The sequence below is a fragment of the Protopterus annectens genome, chromosome 5.part1 (genome assembly GCF_019279795.1).
Source record: "Protopterus annectens isolate FY-2018-M chromosome 5.part1, PAN1.0, whole genome shotgun sequence".
In the NCBI taxonomy this organism is placed as follows: Eukaryota; Metazoa; Chordata; order Ceratodontiformes; family Protopteridae; genus Protopterus; species Protopterus annectens.
In genome coordinates, this window is record NC_056736.1 from 526083364 (window position 1) to 526107363 (window position 24000).

Sequence of the window (24000 nt, forward strand, 5' to 3'; positions counted from 1 at the left end):
TGCATGGACTTAACACTGGCAGCAGCGATCAAATGACTTTTGATATGTATTTTATTTGTTTATTTATTTATCTGATGTTTTTTACCAGGATAGTCCAACTAGGCAGGTGCTCATTTTCAGTGTTGGCCAGGGGGGAAACCCCAGAGCTTACAAAGAACACAAAAAGTACATAGTAAAAAACATGCAGAAGTCATTAAGTTGATAAAAATAGCAGAGTATATATGTCAACATAGTTTATACAATTGTTGCATCTTTCAAAATAAATTAATTTATTCAACAAAACATTCACAGCAAATGCTCAGGTATTTGAGAACAGAAGATGAAGTTTCATTATTTATAAAGGGAGTATTTACAAGGTTTCATTCAGGTGTATTGTTTAGTGTCTATGTAGAGGGGTGTGTGTATGTATCCCAGAAAAACAGGCTGAGTTCAGTGGACACCTACCAAATTGTTTTCTTTTTTTTTTTTTGTGCGTGGATAGTACACTATCATGGCTGCACTCTGGTCTTCTGTGGATAAGTTGACAGTACACTTTTAAGTCTTTGTAATGCTGTGTGATATATGTAAACTTTACAGTTTAGTGGCAGAATGTACCATGTTTTGAAACAAGGACATTTTATCAGATAAAATAGAATGTACAAATAAAGGTCCTAAATGTTGTTAAGTATACATATTCATATAAAACATAATAAACAGTCATAGTTAAGCATGAAAATGCAATACAAAATACAGGATTGTAAATGTTTTATTCTGCTAATTGCAGAATTTGATATGAAAAAGCAGTAGCAATATGAAAACATTTCAAAGCATTAAAATGAAATAACAAGTTAAGTTATTGGATACATGTTCAGTCAGGCTAGGAGTTAATTCCCTTTTCATAAAAGTTTTGATGACAAGGGAAGATAAGGAAACCTCAGGAGTTCGAAGTCACAACAAAAAACCCGGGCACTTTGAAGACTTGCTATCCTGATGAAAAAATGAAGAAATGGGGACAATAGTGCCAATTGACATCTGTGTTCTGAAGCAGCCACCAAATGTTCAGACTTGTCCGGCTAAATATCTGAACCCCTCCATCTAGCTGACATCCCACAGAGATTTCCATTGGGATGCAGTAGAAGGTCCTTGTGTGACTATCAATTGAAGAAGAAATATCTTGTCCACTCTGTAGGTGGGCAGCCTACTGTTGCTCTTCTCTTAGTGAGTCCCTCCACATTACTTGAACAGAAGTCCATCCCCCAAACACAGTGCAGGAAATTGGCTTGAGACACTTGGATATCACAACCACTACATGTACTTTTACCAAAGCCACAGCTAGGGTGGGCTGAATGAAGTTGCTTCCCCAAATGCTAGATATTAGGGGACATGGTTGGCACTGTAGAAGGGATGCTAATGGGTACCTATAAGTCATTGCTGTAAGAACCTGATCTCTCTATTTGAGCATGTGGCAGATAATCATTTAAACACCAGCAGTTAATATTGTGGTTTCTTAATAATTGTAAAGACTGTCTGCAGCATGTGTATGTTAGAAACTGTAGCAAAAGGCTGGATCAGTGCTTCATTACAGTTTCTGTCAGAAAGTAGGGATGATAGGAAAAAAGAGAGGAAACAGCTGTTGAAACTCAAAAATGAAGTAAAACAAGAGCTCTTTTTCAGAGCTGGAAGACTTTTCTCTGACTCAGACTAATATAGCCTTACCTATACTCATCCACAAACATTCAGTAACTACAGAGCATTAAAAAACACAAGTGGTATAAAGCAAGACTGAGCCTACAGTGATTAACTTCCTAACTTCCTTAGGTTCTCAAGTGGTCACTTCCTTATTACACTCTGTTAAGAACCTGCATGCACTCTGCATAATCTCATCACCATATTTACTAATTAATGTGTCATAAATCTTTTTTGCCTGCATCTAGATAGGCAGTTGCATCTATCAATAGCAACTCCATTAATGAAAGCTCTCTCAAAGACCTTGTATGTTTTAACGGAAATTTCAAGATAGCATCTTTTGTTTGGACATTGTATCAAAACACACTTTTATGGAAGCCCTACATGTGACATTATTCTTAAAAGGATATAAGGGTTTTCTTCTCTCTTTAGATCACTGTGAAATGCCATGTTACTTTGGAGTTCCAGCTAGCCTGCTGGACAGGCAAGTTATTAATTAAGTCCTTTGGGTGCCTACAGATTTGAATGCTAGGCCCCCACACATATTGGTAGCCCACCCATGCATACAAGAGTATGTATTCTGAATAACTAAGGAGAGGGTGATAAAACAAAGTGAAAGTAATTGCTTCAGAAACTAGTTGATACCATAGGCTGTCTGATAACTTGGCTCTTAATGAGTCCATAGTAGTTGGTCTGCATGCATGTGGGAAAAGAACGTCTTTGCATAAACAATGCAACATTCTTATTGACATCAGGACAGCCCCATCTAGTACATTGCTTCTTCACTGCTAATATACAACATTTAACTCAGCATCCTGCAACCTCAAACAAAGGAAGACATTAGGTTTCTTATCTTGGCCAGACACTCATGAGTTGGTGGAAGGAATATGCCTTATAATGTAGAAAACATTTTAATAACCAAAAGCCTCTTCTGAAAGTGACACCACAAGTAAAGTGGTTCCAAGTTTTTGCCCAACATCTCTTATGGAAAAAGGTGAAGCATGACACTGAAATATTTTGGGAAACTTAAAAACATGGTGGGGGTTAGTGGTCCCTGGGAAAAGGCATAGCTCTTAATGGCAAGCAACTCTGTTTTATTCCTGTGTACAAGATTCATAAAGTGCTGTAATTCTTTTATATGTAGGGCCACATCCAAGTGTTTACTTTTTATTGGCATGTAATGGCAATAAATGCAGCTGGGTGAATTATTTCTCTGAGCAGGAAATATTGAGCCCCTGTTATCATACATATGTTAAGTATAGTTTTGGACCCCAAACTGAACCTTGTAAGACTCCATGTGTAAATGCTTTTCTGACTGAGAAAGAGGTTGACATTGATACTTTATGATGTTTTTATTTACTTTATGCATCTTTCATTTCTACATCAGTTCTGGAAAATTAATATCCTTGCCTTACATAGTTATAATGGTACATCTTAAGAGTCTTGGAAGCAAACTCGGTCACGAAAGCATAAGACAAACACCAATTTCTCAGGAAACCTAAATGATAAAAGTAGAAACAACACAGCTGTTCATTATAAATACAGATTTATTCCAGTGATAAAATAAATTCTAAATATTGGGTTCAGTTTCATAATTTAAAATAAATACTGTAAGGTTTACATTTTTCAGAAATATTCACAAGCAAATTTCATCAGCAGCAGTTTTGTTTGTTCAGGCATGAGGTTCCATGTGATGTCAGGAATTTTCTTTTGTAGTGTCATTTTTGAGATATTAATGGACATATGCATATATTAGATAGCAAGTGTTTGTGAGTGTTCTTTTGTGTCATCTAAACTTTTGCCTAGTACTGTTATGTAGTTTTCATAAGTCTTTTGTGTTTGTATTATTCATGTAAATATAAAATATCACATATTTACATAGTCTAATAATCAGGTATTCAAATCTACACTACCTCGTATTCTACTTGGATAACCTAAGAATCATGTCCTTTACTCTGCTGTTTTTCAGTAGGTCCCTAAATAATAACTTGCTCTATCACAGAAATGCTTCTGGAAATATAAAATTATTATGTATTGCTCATAACTCCTGCCAAAGCAGTGTTAATTTCTACAACACAGTACATCCTGTGCAAAAAATGCCTGCCTACTGATTCTTCCTATCATGCCCTTTAATATTTCCTCAGTCGGTCTTCTATGGAAATATTATAAAATATGTTAATATTCTGCATCTACAGAGCAGCTTGCTGATGCAGTGTAAATTTCTTTCTCTAAATCCGCAGTCACATGACATCTGTAATTGCTGGTTTAGAAAATATGATATTACAAAGTAAGTAGGTTAAAACAGGGAATTTGTGTATATTGCAGTCATATATCACAATTAAAGTCACAGACAACATGCTTCACAGATACAGTAGCTTGCAGCGTATAGATATCATCTGTATTTTACTCTGTAGACTTCCCTGTACATGAGAATTGTTCCATCAAACATGGGGTGCCCTGAGGTACCCTTGAGGAGCAGCCTCACTATAGAAGCGCCAACTGTAGCTTTAGGGAGAAATGGGAAGCAGATAAAATGTATAATGCAATTTGTAGGAAGCAGTCACTGGCTTGCTGACCTTGCATCTCATTATACCCCTGATCTTATGTTAAATGACTGTAATGCACCCCTGTTATGTCGTACTGTTGGCTCACAGTACTTAATAAAAGATCAGCAGTGCACACACGGAGAGCTTTATTGTTTGTGTTTTGTTCCGTTTAACATTTGAAATCTCTCTGCTTCAGCAAAAATAGTCTGCACTTTATTACTTAATTTTTTTAAAATGTAATTACTAGTACTATAACATACTGTTTGCAGCAGCCAGATAAGGATGACAAGACAACCTCTCATTTCACACATAATTGAGGCTCTTGTACTGTTTCCTGTTGTTTATTAACATCTGCATTTTAATTTCAGAATTCATAGGAAGGACTTGGAAGGAATATACAGCCCAGATGATGATGGTGAGTGTAAATATTTTTCTTTCTGTAAATATAAAGAGGTGTGTCCTTGCTGCTTCTATATCCTTAATCTCTATGACGTCAGAAGCTTTCTGTGTAACAGTTACAGGTACTATTATCTGAGTCCTGTAAGAGCCAATCATTTCAAGATCCAATAACTGTAATAAACAGCACAATTAAATGTCACTCCACATGCATTTGCATGTTTCTCATGCTAGCCAGCAAAATAAAATGTAATGCCAGGGTATTACAGACTTCAGACATATCAGTCCACATGCATTTGCCTGTTTCTCATACTAGCCAGAAAAATAAACTGTGATGCCACGGCAGAAATGACCTCAGACTGAATAGTAGGGTGGTTATCTTTTTCTTTCAGCATTATCTTTTTTCTCATTGAAAAGGATTTTGTGACCGACCTCATTTGCCTGTGTAGTACAGCTCAACAGATCATATTTGATCTGTTCAGAAACAACTCCTTGTGTGCTTAATGCAGTGTACTTTGTTTATGGCACCATAAAACAATCATGAACCACAAGGATGCCTATCTCTTTTCCTAACAAAATATATTCTTATTCACAACAGTGTACTCAATATTCCATTATATCTAGTTTGGCTTTAGAAACAGGTCATAATGCTAATCTCCTTATGTGTATTCAACAAGTTAATTTTCTTTCTTTCTTTTTTTTCACTCAGAGTATAGCTCTAATAATTCCATTCTCTGGGTTAGTAGTAGAATGAATTATTGTTCATGCCCAGAGTCTGCAGTAAATCATTTTGCAGTTTTTCAAAAGCTTTAGTCTAGAATATATAATTCATTTACTTTTCAAAACAAAGAAAACTATAGAAGGTTATGGCCTACACACTCAAAACCAAAACCTGTTTTCATAAGTCTTTTATTTTGAGATTAACTGCACTGAAGTTTCTTTCATTGGTAACACATTTATACAGATATAGCTTCAAATGTATCTCCTGCATGATTTTCAGTTAACAATCTCTGGCAGGTTGCTCTGAAAAAATAAAATATTAACCAGTGCTTAAAATATATGTAAGTAAAAAAGTTATTGTGTTCAAGATACGTTTGTTGCACCCATAATGCCAAAATGATAAAACATTAAAACGTGTGTGAGAGTAGTAATTATAAATTAATTGTATCCTGGGCCCCTGGTGGTTTTCAAACAATGAAGTCCCCCCAAAAAACATGTACCCCACCCAATTTTTTTCTGACCAAAGCACTCATTCACACATTCTTTTGGATTTACCTACCTGATTTTTTAAATGCATACATATAACCAATAACAAAATTAACCATATCAGAACATTTCAACCATAACAGTCCACTCATACTGCTGGCATTATACTCCACTAATGTGAATACTTATCAATTACACTTGAATGTTCACACTTCTAATGTCTGGTTGTGATACAGTATTCCAACTTGTTTCATACAAATCACATTAGTCCTATAAAGTCAGCCCAGAATAATGAGCAAAAAATGTCAGTCAGTCATTTTTTCATCCATCACAGGCAGCCCAAACACCCAAGCCAGCAATTGTAAGGACGTTGCTGTCTGTGTACATCTCAGATGTCTGACTATAGTTAACCAGAAAGATAAAATAAAATTAGAACCATAACATATGCAGATGGCTTACCGTAGTAAAAAAAAGTAAAAGCTGTCACACAGTTGCTGGCAAGCCACAACAAGGTACTTATACAAGCCATATGGTCCACTACCCTTATGTGATATTTGTCTGTTTTCTTCAGTAAACCCATAATTGCTCCAACTTTTGCTAGATGTCCATAATTTTGCCTCACAATTTTTCTGTTTTCCCTCCTAAAGCATATGATTTTTTTGCTGAGTATTGATCTCAACTAATTTCACACATTACAATTACTGTACTTTTCAGAAAAATGCAATTTAATACAAACCATTTTCTTCTATTAACATTTTAAGTAAGCATGGTACAGCGGTAGTGTTGTTACCTCACAGCAAGAGATTCTCCCGTTCTATTCTCGGCTGGGCTTGGGAGTGCCTTCTGTGTGGAGTCTGCATGTCCTCCCCGCAGTTGGGTAGTGCTCAAAAGACATGCGTGCGTAAATGGGCGTGCCTTCGTTGAAGGTTGGGCATCCAGCTGGCACCTCGGCATTTCGTAAAAATCTACTGCCAATCATTAGCGGACTGGAGTTCCGCTGTGGTGACCCCTTACTGGGAAAAGCCGAAAGACAAACAACAACAACATTTTAAGTAGGCAGTAGTATGTTCTAAGTAGGTAGTGCAACTGTTTAACAATAATCACTGGTTTCTGATTATTTTTAATTTTGTTCTTTCCTGAGGCTGGAAGTTAGTAGGCAGTAATTAGCATGAAATTACAACAAATGTCAGCAACAGTAGTAGAATAAAGATGCAGTTAGTGTCAGAGCAAGCTGTAGCAACTATGTAGCATATTAACATATATATATATTCTAAATATCTGTCCCACCATACTCCCAATGCAGTAACTCTTGACAATAACTGAATAGAAATATCAGTTACTTTCAACAAATGTACTTACACATATATTACAACTTTCCTCTAACCACAAAAATCAACCTTCTGTTGAAGACAAGGGCATTTTAGGATGCAAAGTCATTTTGTTCTCAGAAAACATATTAAACCAGAATGGAGCTGTGTCTGTGCAGCCCCCAAGGCATAGCTCACAAATTAATTGCTGAAAAATCAAGGGCAAAGATAGAAAATGACAGGGGACAAGAGCTCAAAAGCACAGACAATTTTAAAATATTGCTCTAATTCCCTTAAAAGTTAACAGAAGAAAATATTTTGTATTAGCATACATTTTCTGAACAATAAAAAGTATGAAGCTATAATGACTCTTATTATTATAAATTGTTTGTATTCCTCACTTATTTACCAGAAAAATCAAACATTTTAAAAGGGACAGGTCAAAACTATGATGCAATATCTACAACAGTTGAGAGCTTTGCTTTAGTAGCTTGAAATTGCGCACTACAGCCCAACCCTGGAACTAACAATTGCTTACTGCTGAAAGCAGCTAGGCATGCAGCAAGCTACAGTTTAGCTCTTGAGACCTAATAAAATACTCTTTACTACATTTAACTCCTTCTTCTTCCCTGCAACAGGTCTTCTTGGAGAGTAGAGCCTTCAGACTAATAAATCATAGGGCTGGGCTGGGGAGCAAAAACACACATATAGAATGATGGGCAGGTACTCAAAGCTATCACTTCATAGTGGCCAAATAGGATCCATGACAGAGAGAGCGATGTGCACTGACAGCACATTGTATGACAGGTGTGCCTGCATGTCATGTCATGGCTAGACATACTGCCACTCCTCCTTCCTAGAGGTTGCAGCCTAAAACATCTCAAATATGTACCAAATGTCAAGCAGACAGAAGTAAAGTCTGTATACTGTCTACATGATAGAAAAGTGGGAATAAAACACTTCATCCAATTCCACCGCCCACTCCTCTGACCCTTTCATTTTTTTTTTATTTTGTTAAAAATTTAAGTTTCCTGATACCATGACAAAAATGGACCTTTCCTAAGACATAGTAAAGTAAATATTCATAAAATCAATTAGATAAATAAATAAATATATATATATATATATATATATATATATATATATATATATATATATATATATATATATATATATATATATATATATATATATATATATATATATATAAATAAGATAAATTACTATTGCTTCAGTCTTTGATGTTTGTCAAGAGTGTTGCTCTTAGTACCCACAATGCACTCATGCACTCAAAATTGTCTCCTTCTATAGTTTGTATGGCAGTAACAGAATTATCATCATATTTATATTTATGTAAGCTTGAATTTTGTTTATTATACCTATTGCTCCTCCTACTACTACTGCTGGGACTATCTAGATGTCTGAATTCCACATTGCTCTAGTTTCTGCTTGCATATCCTGGAATTTTATGACTTTATGTCTCATAGTATGCAGACACTATACACACTTGGATATTTCAGTGATTAATGCCACTTTTACCCCTTTTTTCCTCAACTACAATATCTGTTTTTTTTTGCTTCTCCATTTTTCACTGTTTATATTGTATGATCCCATTTATCAGAATTTTCATTTTAAATAATTATTTGTGGTTCATGTTTGCTTTTCAACTATGTGTTTGTTGTAGTGTTTGCACAATCCCCAATGTAACAGTTTTGCCACACTATTGTACCTTTTTGTAAACAGACTTCAGCCATGAGTATATCACAACTTGCAACAAGTGTAGCTCTTTCCAGATCTGTACTGTAGAGCCTGCATGTGTTTGTATCTCCCACTTTTTCTATAGATTTTGTAAATCACTGTGTATGTGATCCACTGTCTTGAGCTGCCATTATTAATTGTCATATTTTGTTTTCAATTCACCTCTCCTCAGCCTTTCATGTGTCCACTCTTGATCAATATGCGGCCTATACCACAGTGAAAAACTTCTCTAAAGCAAATTTTGCACTCCTCAAAACTGAGGTGGAATCGCCCCGGCCTGTGGAAAATACAGCCCAGACCGCAGAATCCTTTATAAACGCATTCTATGAACACCTTCAGGAATGCATGGATCATGCGATCCCAAATAAAACCAAGACCCAATCCTCCAAAGGCAGACGTCCTGTCTGGTGGACCTCAGCCATAAACAAACTATACAATAGAAGGAGGAAGCTACTAAATGATAAAGCAAAATCCCAAAAAAGGAAGGCATCACTGATCAGTATTAGCAAAAAACTACGGGCACACATAAAATTGTCTAAGGCCAGCTTCGAGAGAAAAATTGCACAGGACACTAAGGATAATCACAAGGCTTTCTTTAGTTATGTTAGGAACCTGGGTGGTAATTCCCAGATATGCTCAGAATTAGTCCAAAATGACAAAAATACACCGAACCCACAGACATTGCCAACATCCTAGCTGACAGGTTCAGCAAACTCCCCACCAAAGGGCAAATATCTATCCCAGCAGAGTGCTGCCCCTGACATCTCAGATGCTCAGGTAAGAGCCGCCCTCTCCAAAGCAAAAACACAGCATCAATGGGACCAGATGGTGTCCCGGGCCCTACATGAACTCAAAGAAGAGCTAAACCCAAACATAAAACTACTGTTCAATCTCAGCCTTACTACAGGATATGTGCCCAAAGAGTGGCGTACAGCAACAGTGGTCCCTCTCCATAAAGGTGGTGCCTCAACAGATCCTGGAAACTATCGCCCCATAAGCCTGACTAGCTTGGTCTGCAAAGCTATGGAAAGGATCATCATGGACCTCATAAATAAAGATATTGGGGACCTACAAACACTGGATCCTACCCAGTTCGGCTTTGTTAAGGGCAGATCCTGCCTCTTAAACCTGGTTGATTTCTTTGAAACAGTCACCAAGGCCATTGACGAAGGGAAGGTGGTCCACACAGCCTACCTGGACCTCGCAAAAGCCTTCGATACAATACCCCACTCGGGCATTATAGATAAGCTCACCAGCTTAAATATAAACCCCTATGTCACTAGATGGATTGCAAACTGGCTCAAGGACAGAACCCACATGGTTAGAATTGCTGGAGCCATGTCAGACTCCAAACCAGTTACAAGTGGTGTCCCACAAGGCTCAGTCCTGGGACCTCTCTTGTTCGGTATATATTTCTCGGAGGTACAGGCCAACATGGAAGGACTGTGGCTGACCAAGTTCGCAGATGACTGCAAACTGGGTGCCATAATCGACTCCCCAGCCAACACAAGCATCCTCCAAAAGGGCCTCATAGAAACAGACAACTGGTGCCAGAGCCATGGCCTCAAGCTAAATGCCAAAAAGTCTATAGTCATCCCCTTTGGCAAAAACAAAGTGCCCACAAATTACCACATAGGTGGAAATCCATTAAGTACAGAAGAAGTAATTAGGGACCTGGGGACCCAAGTTGATAGCAATCTCTCATTTGACAACCACGTGGCCAAAGTGGTTAGAAAAACATTTTATATAGCCCACCTAATCATGAAGGGATTCACATCTAGATCAGGGGAGGTCATCGTGCCTCTTTACTCATCCCTCATCAGGCCCATAATTGAGTACAATGCCTTTTGGGATGTACCTTACCAGACACCTGCAGCAACTGGAAAGACCCCAAAAGTACCTCACCAAGAGGATCAAAGGGTTCAAACAGATGCCATATGCTGCCCGGTTAAAGAAACTCCAGCTCTACTCAGTGGCATACCGCCTCTTCAGAGGAGATCTGTGCCTGACGTATAAAGCCATGTCCAACCCGGAATTAATGGACATGCTGCACCTCAGAAAATCCAAATCCCATCGACCGAGAGACTTGAACCTCAGCACTGAAATAAATAGGACATGCTGGAGGGACAGATTCATAACCCAGAGGCTCCCTTCACTCTGGAATAAAATCCCAGTCCAGGTTAGGCAGAGTCCCTCATTGACTCTCTTCAAGAGGAATCTTGATGAGTGGATGGGAGATCGTAGGTTTACCCTGGGTATCACTTCTGTGTCACTGTTAGATAGAGGCATAGTATACTAACCTCGAAAAAGGGCATAGCAAAATAAATTTAAAATGGGTGGCGAAAGCCAAACACATTCTGGCTAGGCTTATAAATGCCCTAGGGCAGATAGCCTAGTATGAACCTATGAACCTATGAACCTATACAGCAGTTCTCAATACTTGCCAGTAGAATTGTCAGTTTTCCAGTTTTCTTACCTTTTCTTTTGGTCATACCCTTTGCATTCTTTCTTTTATTTTTGGGACCTTCTGTTGCAACCTGCTTTTTTGTCTAATTCTGGTTTGTTTTCCATACTTACTACTTACTGAAGTGCTTCTGCTAATCTGAGTAAAGATGTCATCTTAGACTTCTTTTCTTCGTGTTTGAATCCATTGATGTCAACAAATATGTATGTCGTCCCGTGATTGTTGACCTATACATATAGCCAAATTCAAGGAGCCCAATACCTTCTTCAGATTGAGGGATATATAATTGTGCCATGCAATGATTTTTCTGTATCATTTGATATGACTGAAGCGGTTTTCTTGTTTTCCTGTCTAGCTGATCCAACACTTTTGTGGATAGTCAATCATGCCAAAGCTGTTAGAGTAGAAAGAGCGAGTTGATTTATAGCTTAAGCTTTATTTGTAGATGTCAGGGTAATTTTTAATATAGTTTTAATCTTCAGATATATTCCTTACTAAGCTTCCTTCTCATCTAATCATACTGTATTGCTGACCTTTCATCTGGTCTCAGCTATTTATACACTCAAAGGCTTCAGAAGACAGGGTCACCAATGCACAAGACTGCGCAGGGTATGATTTCCCTTTCTGAAGCCAGAGCTCTGGAGCAAAATAAAATACTCTTTTCTGAGTTGAAAAGCAAAAATAATAAAAGAAAAAATTTCCTTCGCTCCTCCTGTCTATTTCTTTACAGCAGACGGACACATTTTTCATTCTAAGTAAATTGCAGTAGTACTATTGAATGAATTCTGGCAGTCAGCAATGCTGCTACTTTACTTCCACATTGCCAGTTGTGCCCCCCTAACAGTTTTTTTCTCCACCCTATCTCTGGTTCTGGTTTTCTATAACTGTCAGTGCTCTTAGCCAATACATCAGATACTGATGTAATTTTTTTTAAAAAAAAGAGCCTTTATTATTTTCTCAGTTTAGGCAAAGATTCTTGACTTTCCGGCTTGTCAGATTCATTAGCCTACATGAGACTGTCTTGTGCAGAACTATGACAGAAATCAGGGCATGCGGGTGACTCTTTCTGTATGACCATCATATCACTGTCATGGTATAACACTATAGTATCTGGACTGACTGTATCAGTTTCACGTGTTTGTAGCCATTGAAGGCTTAGCTCTCAGTTGGTCAAAATGTCTCTTGTAAGAAAACTCATTGTGAAAAATGACCAGTTCTATACACAATAATTTTTGGAATCAGTTTTGGACCACTCCCCTAGTAGAACCATATTTAATTAATTTTAGATGTTTCTCTACTAGTATCTTGGAGAGACATTATACTGATTTTATCTGAATGTTATGTCCTTTGAATGTTTGTCATGCTGGAACATTTACACATACTGTTTCTTTCCAGCAGTTCCACTGAGTTGGTAACAGAACTTGGCAGAACAGTTTGGTTGGAAAAATTTAAAAGATCCTGTATCTGCAGAGCACTATTTCTTTATTAATAGGCCGATGGTATGCTAAGGCAAACCATATCTTTTTCCAGCACCCATGTTTGCATGCATTTGGAATTAGTTCTTGAGCAGTGGTTCATCAAATTCAATTTGTTAAAAAGGTTTGTTTTGTAATTGACAATACAGTGATTATTTGCTTTCTTGTTTCATAAGTTCAAGCTCAGTAATCTAGTTGTATCACCTACCACCATGGGCAAGGTGACCAACAGTCCCAGTTTTTCCAGAACAGTCCAGGTTTGGAAGTCTCTGTCCTGGAATCCTGAACATTGTCTTTGGGACACAGAAATGTCCCAGTTTAGGCTGCTCAGTCTGAATGGTGACCTGGCTTCCTGGGGCAGCCAGTCTCACTGCTTTCCCATCCTGAGCAGTTCTGGGGACTTTGCGATTTTTTGGGATTGGGTATGGGGTAAGGTTGGATGCCTTCACCCTGGCAGGAGCCTTCCATGCTCAGTCACTCCCTCCAGGACTTCTGCCATGGGGTGCTCTGCCTGACCCCACTTACTCAGGCAGGAGCTTTCCAGGCCCCACACCCATCTGCCCGGTGTGCCCTTACTGACTGCTGTCAGGGCCAACCCCTACAGGCCTCCCCTTCGACCTGGCCAAGAGACCTTCCCCAGCCGTGGCCCCCCATGTCATGGGACTCCGCCACCTCTATTTCTCCTGCAGGCTGCCAAATCATGCCAGATTGCTCATGCCCTCGGACCTTCTCAGGGGAGCTTCTCTCTGATCCCATCCAACCCGTCCAGCTGCTGAGGGGCAGATCTGCTCTCGTGAAGGCTTCAGAGTCCCTCTGCTTTCCCATCCAGAGCAGCTCTGGGGACTTTGAGATCTTTCAAGGATGCCATCGGTTATGGGGTGAAGTTGGATGCCTTCGGCCCGGCAGGAGCTCTCCTGGCCCCTCCGCCATCCACCCTGCCTGACCCCCCCCCTCTCACCCAGCCTGCCACTATCTGCATCTCTACCCATTCCAGACTTCCTTCCCAGAGGGGGCATGGTCCATACCTCCTCACTCAGGTGGGAGCTGTCCTGTCCCAGTCACTTTCCACCTCTTTCTCCCTTCCAGACTTCCATCGGGATGGACCCCCTCCAGGCTTAAACTTCTACTCAGGAGAGAGAGCTCTTTTCCAGGGTTACATATCTGCTGACTGCTGCCAAATCATGCCATGTTGCATGTGCTCTTGGAGCCTCTCAGGGGATTTTTCCAGCCTCATGGAACTCTGCTGGGCCACAAAGCCTCAGACAGTCCCTCATCCAGACTTCTGTGACACTTGTTCTCCCCTTTGCCTTGCACCTAGGGCTTTCAAACTCACAGGGGAGATAGTCCTACGTCCCCCCATCTCAGCACACCTTAGTCTCTCTACCCCATGGTGCCAGGTGCCGACGAATGTGCATCATAGTGAGCCACCTGGCATGCGGTCTTTTGCCTCCTGCGTGGTGCCATTCACAGAGTGGCTTTCCCACAGTGCCGGGTGAAGGATGGGAGGCCAACCTGTCAGCCCCAGTGCAAGATGAAATGGCATCCCTATCTCCACTCCCACGGGGGCCAAGAGAATGGGACTGCAAGCCTGGCTTTGTGGGGCAGCCCTCAAGTGTCCCAGTTTAGGTCCTGTAACAAAATGGTCACCTTGGATGGTCAACAAGGCATGATTTTATCCACTCAGATACAAACAGAAAAAACTTTCATACTAGTGGTGCTACAACCAGTCACTGATGGATGTGTAATGAATCAGTATGTTTTCAGCATAAGATAGTCATCTATTTACTGAAAGTCAGCTGCAGCATATAGATGTGAGTGGGATGAGGATGCATTGTTTGCCGGAAGAATGGAAAAACCCTCTGTTTCACTTGTCATGTAGGGGGACTGGAAAAGTGTTGCACTTCACTCCCAGGAAGTTGTGTGGTTCTGTTGGTCAGTCTTAGAGAAATCTCAAAGTGGGAACACAAATTTTGTATTTTTGTTTGTGTGGATGCTTTTGCATTCTGTTTAAATTTCTTTTAAGGAATTTCTGTTTGGGGTGCAATGTGTTCATTATTAGATTTATCATACAGTTCATACATTTCTGCCAGGAACTACTGCTGTACCATACTTACAGCCTTCTTTCCCTTCATTCCTTCCACAGAAGAACAGTTTATGAGTTTCCTGAATTTCATGGCCCTGAGGCCAGGTCTGCAGATATACAGTTTACCATATGCCACTGTACCAGATGAGTGATCATTTTTTTTTTTAGATTTCATAACATGATTGCTAACATAAAATATTGCACAGTATTATATTTGCAATTGTTTGGATATTTTGCAGTGGGTGAGTTATATTGTGGGAATCTGGTCTAGATAATTTTGTTACCGGGCACTCGTTCTGACCTAGTCAAAAAGGAGACATTTAAATAATATATTCATTTGCATGTCTAGCTCTGTTATTCTGATGTTACTGACCATGATGACATTTTAGTTGCATCCTTATTGAACATCCATTTTATTTGAACTCTAGGAGCTGGTGTTGTGGCAGCTTCTCATCCTATTGCAAGCAGTGCAGCTGAAGCTGACAGCTATGGGGCCATTGGTAAGTAAGGAATTATATTCATTAAATCAACGCAAGACGTATTTTACTCTGCATTTAACTACATTTTGTAATGGAAGTCCTTTTTAGTTCCTAAAGTATGCTTACTAATGAATTTAACAGGTTTTTAGCAGTACATCTGAATATATATAAATTGAATGCTGCTGTTGTATTCTATGTATTTTCTTGCCACAACTCTCAAATGGATAACACCTAAAATTTCATGAAATGAGGTATCCCACAACACTGAGTTTGCAATATTGATGCAATTGTGCTTTTTATGGACCTGTCCTTACTAATTTTTACACATGAGAATTACCTTTATTTATGTATTTATTTATATATTTACTTAAATGAGAAGTGGCCTGTTTCCAGGGAACTCTTTATTTATGACGTCTAACAGAGGCAGTAAGAGCATTACTTACTGACAGCCAAGTGGTAGTTAAGACGTTGACCTAATAGCAAAACAATCTCCTTTAGAATAATTATACACATGCATAACAAAAAAAAAGACTTTCTTCTTTAGCATTTCAATAATTTAGACTTCAATGCTAGAAGTCTAAATCTCAAAATGCACTCACTCGAGGCACTCCTTAAAATGGAGAACATCAACATCTGTGCAGTGACTGAGACCTGGTTCAACGCTCCAGAGAGCATCCCTGCACTACCAGGCTATAACTCCTACCACACTTTTCGTCCATGTAACCTGGACCGGAACACCAAAGGCGGAGGTGTGTCCATATTCATTAAGGATATTCACACCTCCAGGCTAGTTGCTCAGCATAATGCAGCCGTGGTTATCCAAGTGCAACTAACTCTGGGCAAAACTGCAATCCAAATTGTAGCTTGCTACAGATCACCCACCATGCCCCAGGATTCCCACTCCTCTTTTCTTGATGTACTGGAAAATATTAGGGTTCAACCAAACACCCTAATAATGGGCGATTTCAACTACCCCACCATTAACTGGAAAAACTACTCATGTACCAACTCCTTTGCTCAACGCTTTCTGGAATTCATAAACTACAATGCCCTGGATCAACTTATCCACACCCCCACCAGGGGCAACAATATCCTAGATCTAGTCGTTACCAACACAAGTGACCGGTGTTCCACACCTGAAGTCAATGCCTCATTGGTCCGATCCGACCATAAGCTAATTACCCTAGATATCCACATCCTGCCACCACCCTCCATTAAGGAAACCATGGTAAAAGATTTTTCCAAAGCCAACTTCATGCTTCTTAAGACAGAAGTGGTGAACTTCATGACACCCATGCAGATGGACAATACAGTTACGACTACTGAATCCTACACAATTGTACTTTATAAGCACTTACATGAGTGCATAGATCATGCTATCCCAAACAGAACTAAGACGCTATCCTCCAAAAAAAGGAAGCCAATCTGGTGGTCCCCTGCCATAAACAAACTGTACAACAGAAGGAAGAAACTGTTGTAAAAGAGAGTAAAATCCCATGAGTGGAGGAGCTTCCTAGTCAGCATCAGTAAGAAGCTGCGATCCCTGATAAAATCCTGCAAAGCTAGTTATGAAAACAAAATCGCCACTGATTCTAAAGACAACCACAAAGCATTCTATAGCTATGTCAAGAATCTCAATGGCAACACTCAGATCTGCTCTGAGTTCAGCACAATGGCGCTAAATATACAGACCCAACTGATATTGCCAACATCCTGGCAGATAGGTTCAGTGCTAATTTTACCCCCCCTCTCACCCCCTAAAAAGCCCATCTCTATACTGGAAGAATGCAAAGTTCATGTAATCACGGCTGCACAGGTAAAAACCATAATCTCCAAAGCCAAGAACACAGCTTCCATGGGACCAGACAACATCCCAGGCTGCGTTCTACATGAACTACAGAACAAACTGGCACCCCACCTAAGTACCATGTTCAATCATAGCCTCACCTCAGGCTTTGTGCCTGCTGAATGGTGCACAGCGACGGTTATCCCACTCCACAAGGGGGGAGCCACCATGGACCCCGGGAACTACCGCCCCATTAGCCTGATGAGCCTGGTCTGCAAGGCCATGGAATGTATCATCATGGAACTTATAAACAAAGACATTGGTAATCTCCAAACTCTGGACCCCACCCAGTTCAGGTTTGTAAAAGGCAGATCATGTCTCCTAAACCTGATAGACTTCTTTGAAGCAGTCACCAAAGCCGTAGACAAGGGTAAGGTGGTTCATACAGCCTATATAGATTTTGCCAAGGCTTTCGACACCATCCCCCACTCTGGAATTATAGATAAACTCACTAAACTAGGTATAAATCCCTATGTCACAAGATGGGTTGCCAACTGGCTCACTGACAGAACCCACACTGTGAAAGTAGCAGACTCCAAATCTGACATCAGACCAGTGACAATTGGAGTACCACAGGGTTCAGTCCTGGGTCCTCTCCTGTTTGGTATCTACTTCTCTGAAGTACAGGCTAACACAGAAGGTCTTTGGCTAATGAAGTTCACAGATGACTGCAAACTAGGAGCCATAATCGAAACTCCTAATGATGTGGACATCCTACAAAAGGGCCTCACTGAGACAGATGCCTGGTGTCAAAGCCATGGCCTCATGCTCAATGTCAAAAAGTGCAGTGTCATCCCTTTTGGTAAAAACTCTGTACCCATGAACTACAACATAGGTGGTGGTATACTTAACACCAAAAGTGTGATAAGAGACCTTGGGAAACAGGTGGACAGTAGTCTCTCCTTTGATAATCACATTGTCACAGTAGTCAGGAAATCCTTCTACGTGGCACACCTCATCACAAAAGGTTTCTCATCCAAAAAAAAAGAGGTCATTGTTCCCCTCTACTCATCACTCATTAGACCCATTATAGAGTACAATGCCTCTTTTGGTATGTACCTCACAAGACATCTAAAACAACTGGAAAGGCCACAGAAATACCTCACAAAGAGGATTACCGGCCTCAAACAGATGCCCTACACAGACCGTCTCAAAAAACTCCAGCTTTACTCCATCGCATATCGCCTACTCAGAGGTTATCTCTGCCTAACATACAAAGCTATGTCAAACCCAGAGCTGTTGGACATGCTCCACTTAAAGAAATCCCAGTCTCTCCGAGCTACATGCTCTAGGGACCTAAACCTTGTCACCACAATAAACAGAACATGCCGGAGGGATAGATTCCTGTCCCAGCGACTTCCCATACTCTGGAATAAACTACCTATCTATATCAAACAAAGCTCCTCATTAGCAATCTTCAAGAAAAATCTTAATGATTGGATGGGAAATAGGAAATTCACCCTGAGGATCACCTCTGTGGATCTGCTTGACAGTGGCACAGGAAAATAATTTTCTTGGGTGGCAAAAGCCAGTGTACCTTTTTGGCTGGGCTTGTACAGGCCCCAGGGCCAATAGCCTAGTACCTACCTATGAACCTATGAACCTATGAATAATTAAAGCTTATCAGGAAGGAGGCCGAACCTTAGTTTCAGAGATGAATGGTCAACAATCAGTGAAATGCCCTGATATTGTCTTCTTCTTAATTCCAGCCACTGAGGTTTGTTTAGTGAGAGGCAGTGATGCGACAAGAGTGGCTGGTTTAGAATAAATCTGACAATATTGTTGTATATTTGTTCCAGTTTCTGCACTGAGGTAGTTTGGATATTGGTAAGGATGGGGGAAGCATATAGAAGACTTGGTAAGAGAAATGCCCGTGTAAGAGTGCATATAGTGGCAGTCTTCTTCTTCTTTCGGCTGCTCCCGTTAGGGATGACCACAGCAGGTCAACTGTTTCCATTTCTGCCTGTCCTCTGCATCTTGCTCTGTCACACCAACCACCTGCATGTCCTCTCTCACCACATCCATAAACCTTATCTTAGGCCTTCCTCTTTTCCTGTTACCTGGCAGCTTCATCCTTAGCATCTTTTTCCCACTATACTCTGCATCCCTCCTCAGCACATGTCCAAACCAACGTTATCTTGCCTCTCTGGCTTTGTCTCCAAACCTTCCAACCTGGGCTGACCCTCTAATATACTTATTCCTAATCCTGTCCATTCTCGTCACACCTAGTGCAAATCTTAACATCTTCAACTCTGCCACGTCAAGCTCTGACTCTTGTCTTTTTGTCAATGCCACTGTCTCCAACCCGTATAACATAGCTGGTCTCACTACCCTCTTGTAGATCTTCCCTTTCACTCTTACCAGTACTCGTCTGTCACAAATCACTCCTGACACTCTTCTCCACCCACTCCATCCTGCCTGTACTCTCTTCTTCACCTCTCTTCCACACTCACCATTACTCTGAACTGTTGATCCCAAGTATTTAAACTCATCCACTTTCACCACCTCTACACCCTGCATCCTCACCATTCCTCTATCCTCCCTCTAATTCACACACATATATTCTGTCTTAGTCCTGCTGACCTTCATTCCTCTTCTGTCTAGAGCATATCTCCACCTCTCCAGGGTCTCCTCCACCTGTTCCCTACTCTGACTACAGATCACAATGTCATCTGCAAACATCATAGTCCACGGGGACTCCTGTCTGATCTCGTCTGTCAACCTGTCCATCACCACTGCAAATAAGAAAGGGCTCAGAGCTGATCCTTGATGTAATCCCACCTCCACCTTAAACGCATCCGTCACTCCCACCACAGACCTCACCGCTGTCACACTACCCTCATACATATCCTGTACCACTCTTACATACTTCTCTGACACTCCCGACTTCCTCATACAATACCACAACTTCTCTCTAGGCACCCTGTCATATGCTTTCTCTAAATCCACAAAGACACAATGCAGCTCCTTCTGACCTTCTCTGAACTTCTCTATCAACACCCTCAGAGCAAACATCGCATCTGTAGTACTCTTTCCTAGCATGAAACCATACTGCTGATCACTAATCATCACCTCCCTTCTTAACCTAGCTTCCACTACTCTTTCCCATAACTTCATGCTGTGACTGATCAGTTTAATCCCTCTGTAGTTACTACAGCTCTGCACATCACCCTTATTCTTAAAAATCGATACCAAAACACTTTTTCTCCATTCCCCAGGCATCCTCTCCCTTTCCAAGATTTCATTAAACAATCTAGTTAAAATCTCCACTGCCATTTCACCTAAACACCTCCATGTTTCCACAGGTATGTCATCTGGACCAACAGCCTTTCCGTTCTTCATCCTCTTCATAGCTATCCTTACTTCCTCCTTGCTAATCCACTGCACTTCATGATTCACTATCTGCACATGATCCAACCTTCTCTCCCTCTCATTCTCTTTATTCATCAGCCTCTCAAAGTACTCTTTCCATCTGCTCAACACACTCTCCTTGCTTGTGAGTACTTTTCCCTCATTAATCTTTATCACCCTTACCTGCTGCACATCTTTACTAGCTCGGTCCCTCTGTCTGGCCAGTTGGTACAGGTCCTTTTCTCCCTCCTTAGTGTCCAACCTTCATATGCCTTATCCTTAGCCTTCGCCACCTCTCTCTTTGCCATGCACCTCATCTCCTTATACTCTTGTCTACTTTCTTCATCTCTCTGACAATCCCACTTCTTCTTCGCCAACCTCTTTCTCTGTATACTCTCCTATACTTCATTCCACCACCAGGCCTCCTTGTCCTCCTTCCTCTTTTCAGATGCCACACCAAGCAGCATTCTAGCCATCTCTCTTACTAGCTCTGCTGTAGTTACCCAGCTATTCGGTAACTCTTCACTGCCACCCAGTGCCTGTCTTAACTCTTCCCTGAACATCACCTCACAATTACCTTTTTTCACTTTCCACCATTTGATCCTTGGTGCTGCCCTCACACTCATCCTCCTCTTCTTGATCACCAGTGTCATCCTACAAACCACCATCCTATGCTGCCTAACTATACTTTCCCCTGCCACCACTTTACAGTCTCCAATATCCTTCAGACTGGCTCTTCTACATAAGATATAATCCACCTGTGTGCATCTTCCGCCACTCTTGTATGTCACCCTATGCTCCTCCCTCTTGTTAAAATACGTATTCATCACAGCCATGTCCGTTCTTTTCACAAAATCCACTACCATCTGACCTTCAGCATTCCTTTGCTTAATACCATACCTACCCATCTCTTCCTCATCCCCTCTGTTCCCTTCACCAACATGCCCATTGAAATCTGCTCCAATCACCAGTCTCTCACCCTTGGGTACAGTCATCACCACTTCATCCAACTCACTCCAAAATTTTTCTTTCTCATCCATCGCACACCCAACTTGTGGAGCATATGCACTAACAACATTCATCATTACACCATCAATTTCCAGCTTCATAAACATCACTCAATCCGACACTCTTTTCACCTCCAAAACACTCTTAGCATACTGTTCCTTCAGGATAATGCCAACGCCATTTCTCCTTCCATCCACACCATGATAAAACAATTTGAAACCACCTCCAATACAGCTAGCCTTGCTCCCTTCCATCTGGTCTCTTGCACACAGAATATACCAACCTTCCTTCGGTCCATCATATCAGCTAGCTCTCTCCCTATACCAGTCATACTGCCAACATTCAAAGTTCCAACCCTCACTATCACATTCCTAGCCTTTACCTGCCTTCAGGCATGCCTTCTCCCTCTTCTCCTCCTTCGGCCAACAGTAGCCTAATTTCCGCCAGCACCCTGTTGGCCAACAGTACTGGTGGCGGTCGTTGTTAACTCAGGCCTCGACTGATCCAGTAGTCAGGAATTTTTTGTTCCTATAAAGCAGTCCAATTTTTTGGTGGTTTTTTTGATGGCCTGTTGTATGTGCAAGTCAAATTTTAATCGGTCATCAATTATTACCCCAAGGAGTTTGGTGTGTAAGGCAGGGGAGATAGTGGTGCCATCTAGGGAGGAAAGAGAAAAGTTGGATTTACGGTGAGAGAGTGTCTGAGGTAAGAAGAGAAGGAGATGAGTTTTCTTTGGGTTAAGGATTATTTCTGAGCCATTTTTCAACAGAGATAAAGGAATTCTGTGTTAGTATGTGTAGTTCAGAGAAAGTATTGGAGATAGATAAGATAGTAGAGTCAGATGCATATTGTATCACAGATGAGAGACTGCAGGATAAATGTAGGTTGTTGTTAAAAATGTTGAAAACGAGCAGTCTAAGTATGGAGCCTTGGGGTGCTCCTGTATGAACAGCAAGGAATGGTGAGAAAGCCTGCTGCCATTTAACAGCTTATTTTCTGCCAGTAAGGTAGGATTGGAACCAGCCAAGAGTAAAAGGAGAGAGGTTTAGGTCTGAGAGTTTAAGAAGGATGGGATGAGACACAGTGTTTTGAGTAAAGGATTGTAAGGCAGTCAAGGTACTGTGTTCAGGGTGGAAACCATGTTGCAAGGGGGTGAGGATATTTTTTGAATGAGATAGGACAGCAGTTGAGTATGTATACATTTTTCAAGGATCTTAGAGAGTGGTGAGAAAATAGTGATTGGTCTATAGTTAGAAGGTTCAACAGAGTTGCCACCTTTGTGCAGAGGAGTGGTATAGAAGGATTTGCATATTTCCGGTACAGTAGATTTCTGAATGGAGCGGTTGATTAGGATAGATACAGGATATGCAATAGAGTCAGCAGCAATTTTCAGAAATTGAGAGGGGAGTTTCAAGCTAGGATTTTGTGTTTTTTAACAGATTGTCATGAGCTTTAACTGTACTTTTAAATGGAAACACACATTTTTCCTGTCAGTTTAAAAGTTATTTAAAGAAATTGAAAGTCATTTTATTTTGTTGAGAAATTGTCATTATTTTACTTTAGAGCCTGACAAAGTGTTTTAAAGTGATTTTTTTTTGCTGTATGGTATGTGAAAAAGGTGACATTTAACTCATTTCCTCCAGTATAGCTCTTTTGAGTTTGTACCTTTAACTTCCAATGGGTGTGGCTTGAGCTTTTAAAAAGCAAAGTTATCACCTTACAGTTCTAACAAATACTCATTGACGGAGGTAAAATATTAATATAATTGTGTTTGCCATCAAGTGTGCTTCCCGATAAAACATTCTGATGTCTTGTATGTAGCATGGTTTTGGAATTATTAATGCAAATGTGAATAAGCAATATTTGACACCTAGAGGCGCAGTAGGAGGTAACTGCCGAAATGCCTGGAAGCGCACTCCGCTGTAATGAGTCAAAGACATTTTTACTGGCTCGCGCTGCCTATCTTCTCTGGGTAAGAGATACCATTATCCCTTGACTTTGGAACAAACTACCAGTCCCAAAGTTGGTTATTTTTCCAGTCACAAAAATAGAAAGAAAAAATGTTAATCAAACAGCATTTGCCACAATAGCAGGCTAGCAATTTGCCCCAGCCACAGGTGGGTGACTCTGCTGTGGCCATAGCTTGTTCCTCAGACCACTCATCTTTTACTCTGAATTCCACTAGTGTAGCATCTACAGGCACTATGGACCAGGGATTAACCACATCCTCTGTGGCTGCTGGGATTCTCTTAGTGGGCAAGGGAAAGCCATTCTTGTAGGCCCTGGAAGATGGAACAAGGAACACTTCACTGTTTGGTCATAATGTTGTGCCCGTCCCTGTGGAGGCTGCTGCTGCCATTAATAACATCATTGCCCCACTTTTCCTGTCAAAAAGAAACAACATATATATCTACTC

At 40.6% G+C, this 24000-nt stretch overlaps 1 protein-coding gene across 1 annotated transcript in view; it reads left to right on the forward strand.

The window, feature by feature from the left end:
• Positions 1-24000, forward strand: part of SIDT1 (SID1 transmembrane family member 1) — an 853551-nt gene that overhangs the window by 302731 nt on the left and 526820 nt on the right. Inside the window, exons 10-11 of the mRNA XM_044073143.1 lie at positions 4580-4626; positions 15329-15400. Coding sequence (XP_043929078.1) covers positions 4580-4626; positions 15329-15400 — 119 coding nt within the window. The remainder of the gene's footprint in view (positions 1-4579; positions 4627-15328; positions 15401-24000) is intronic.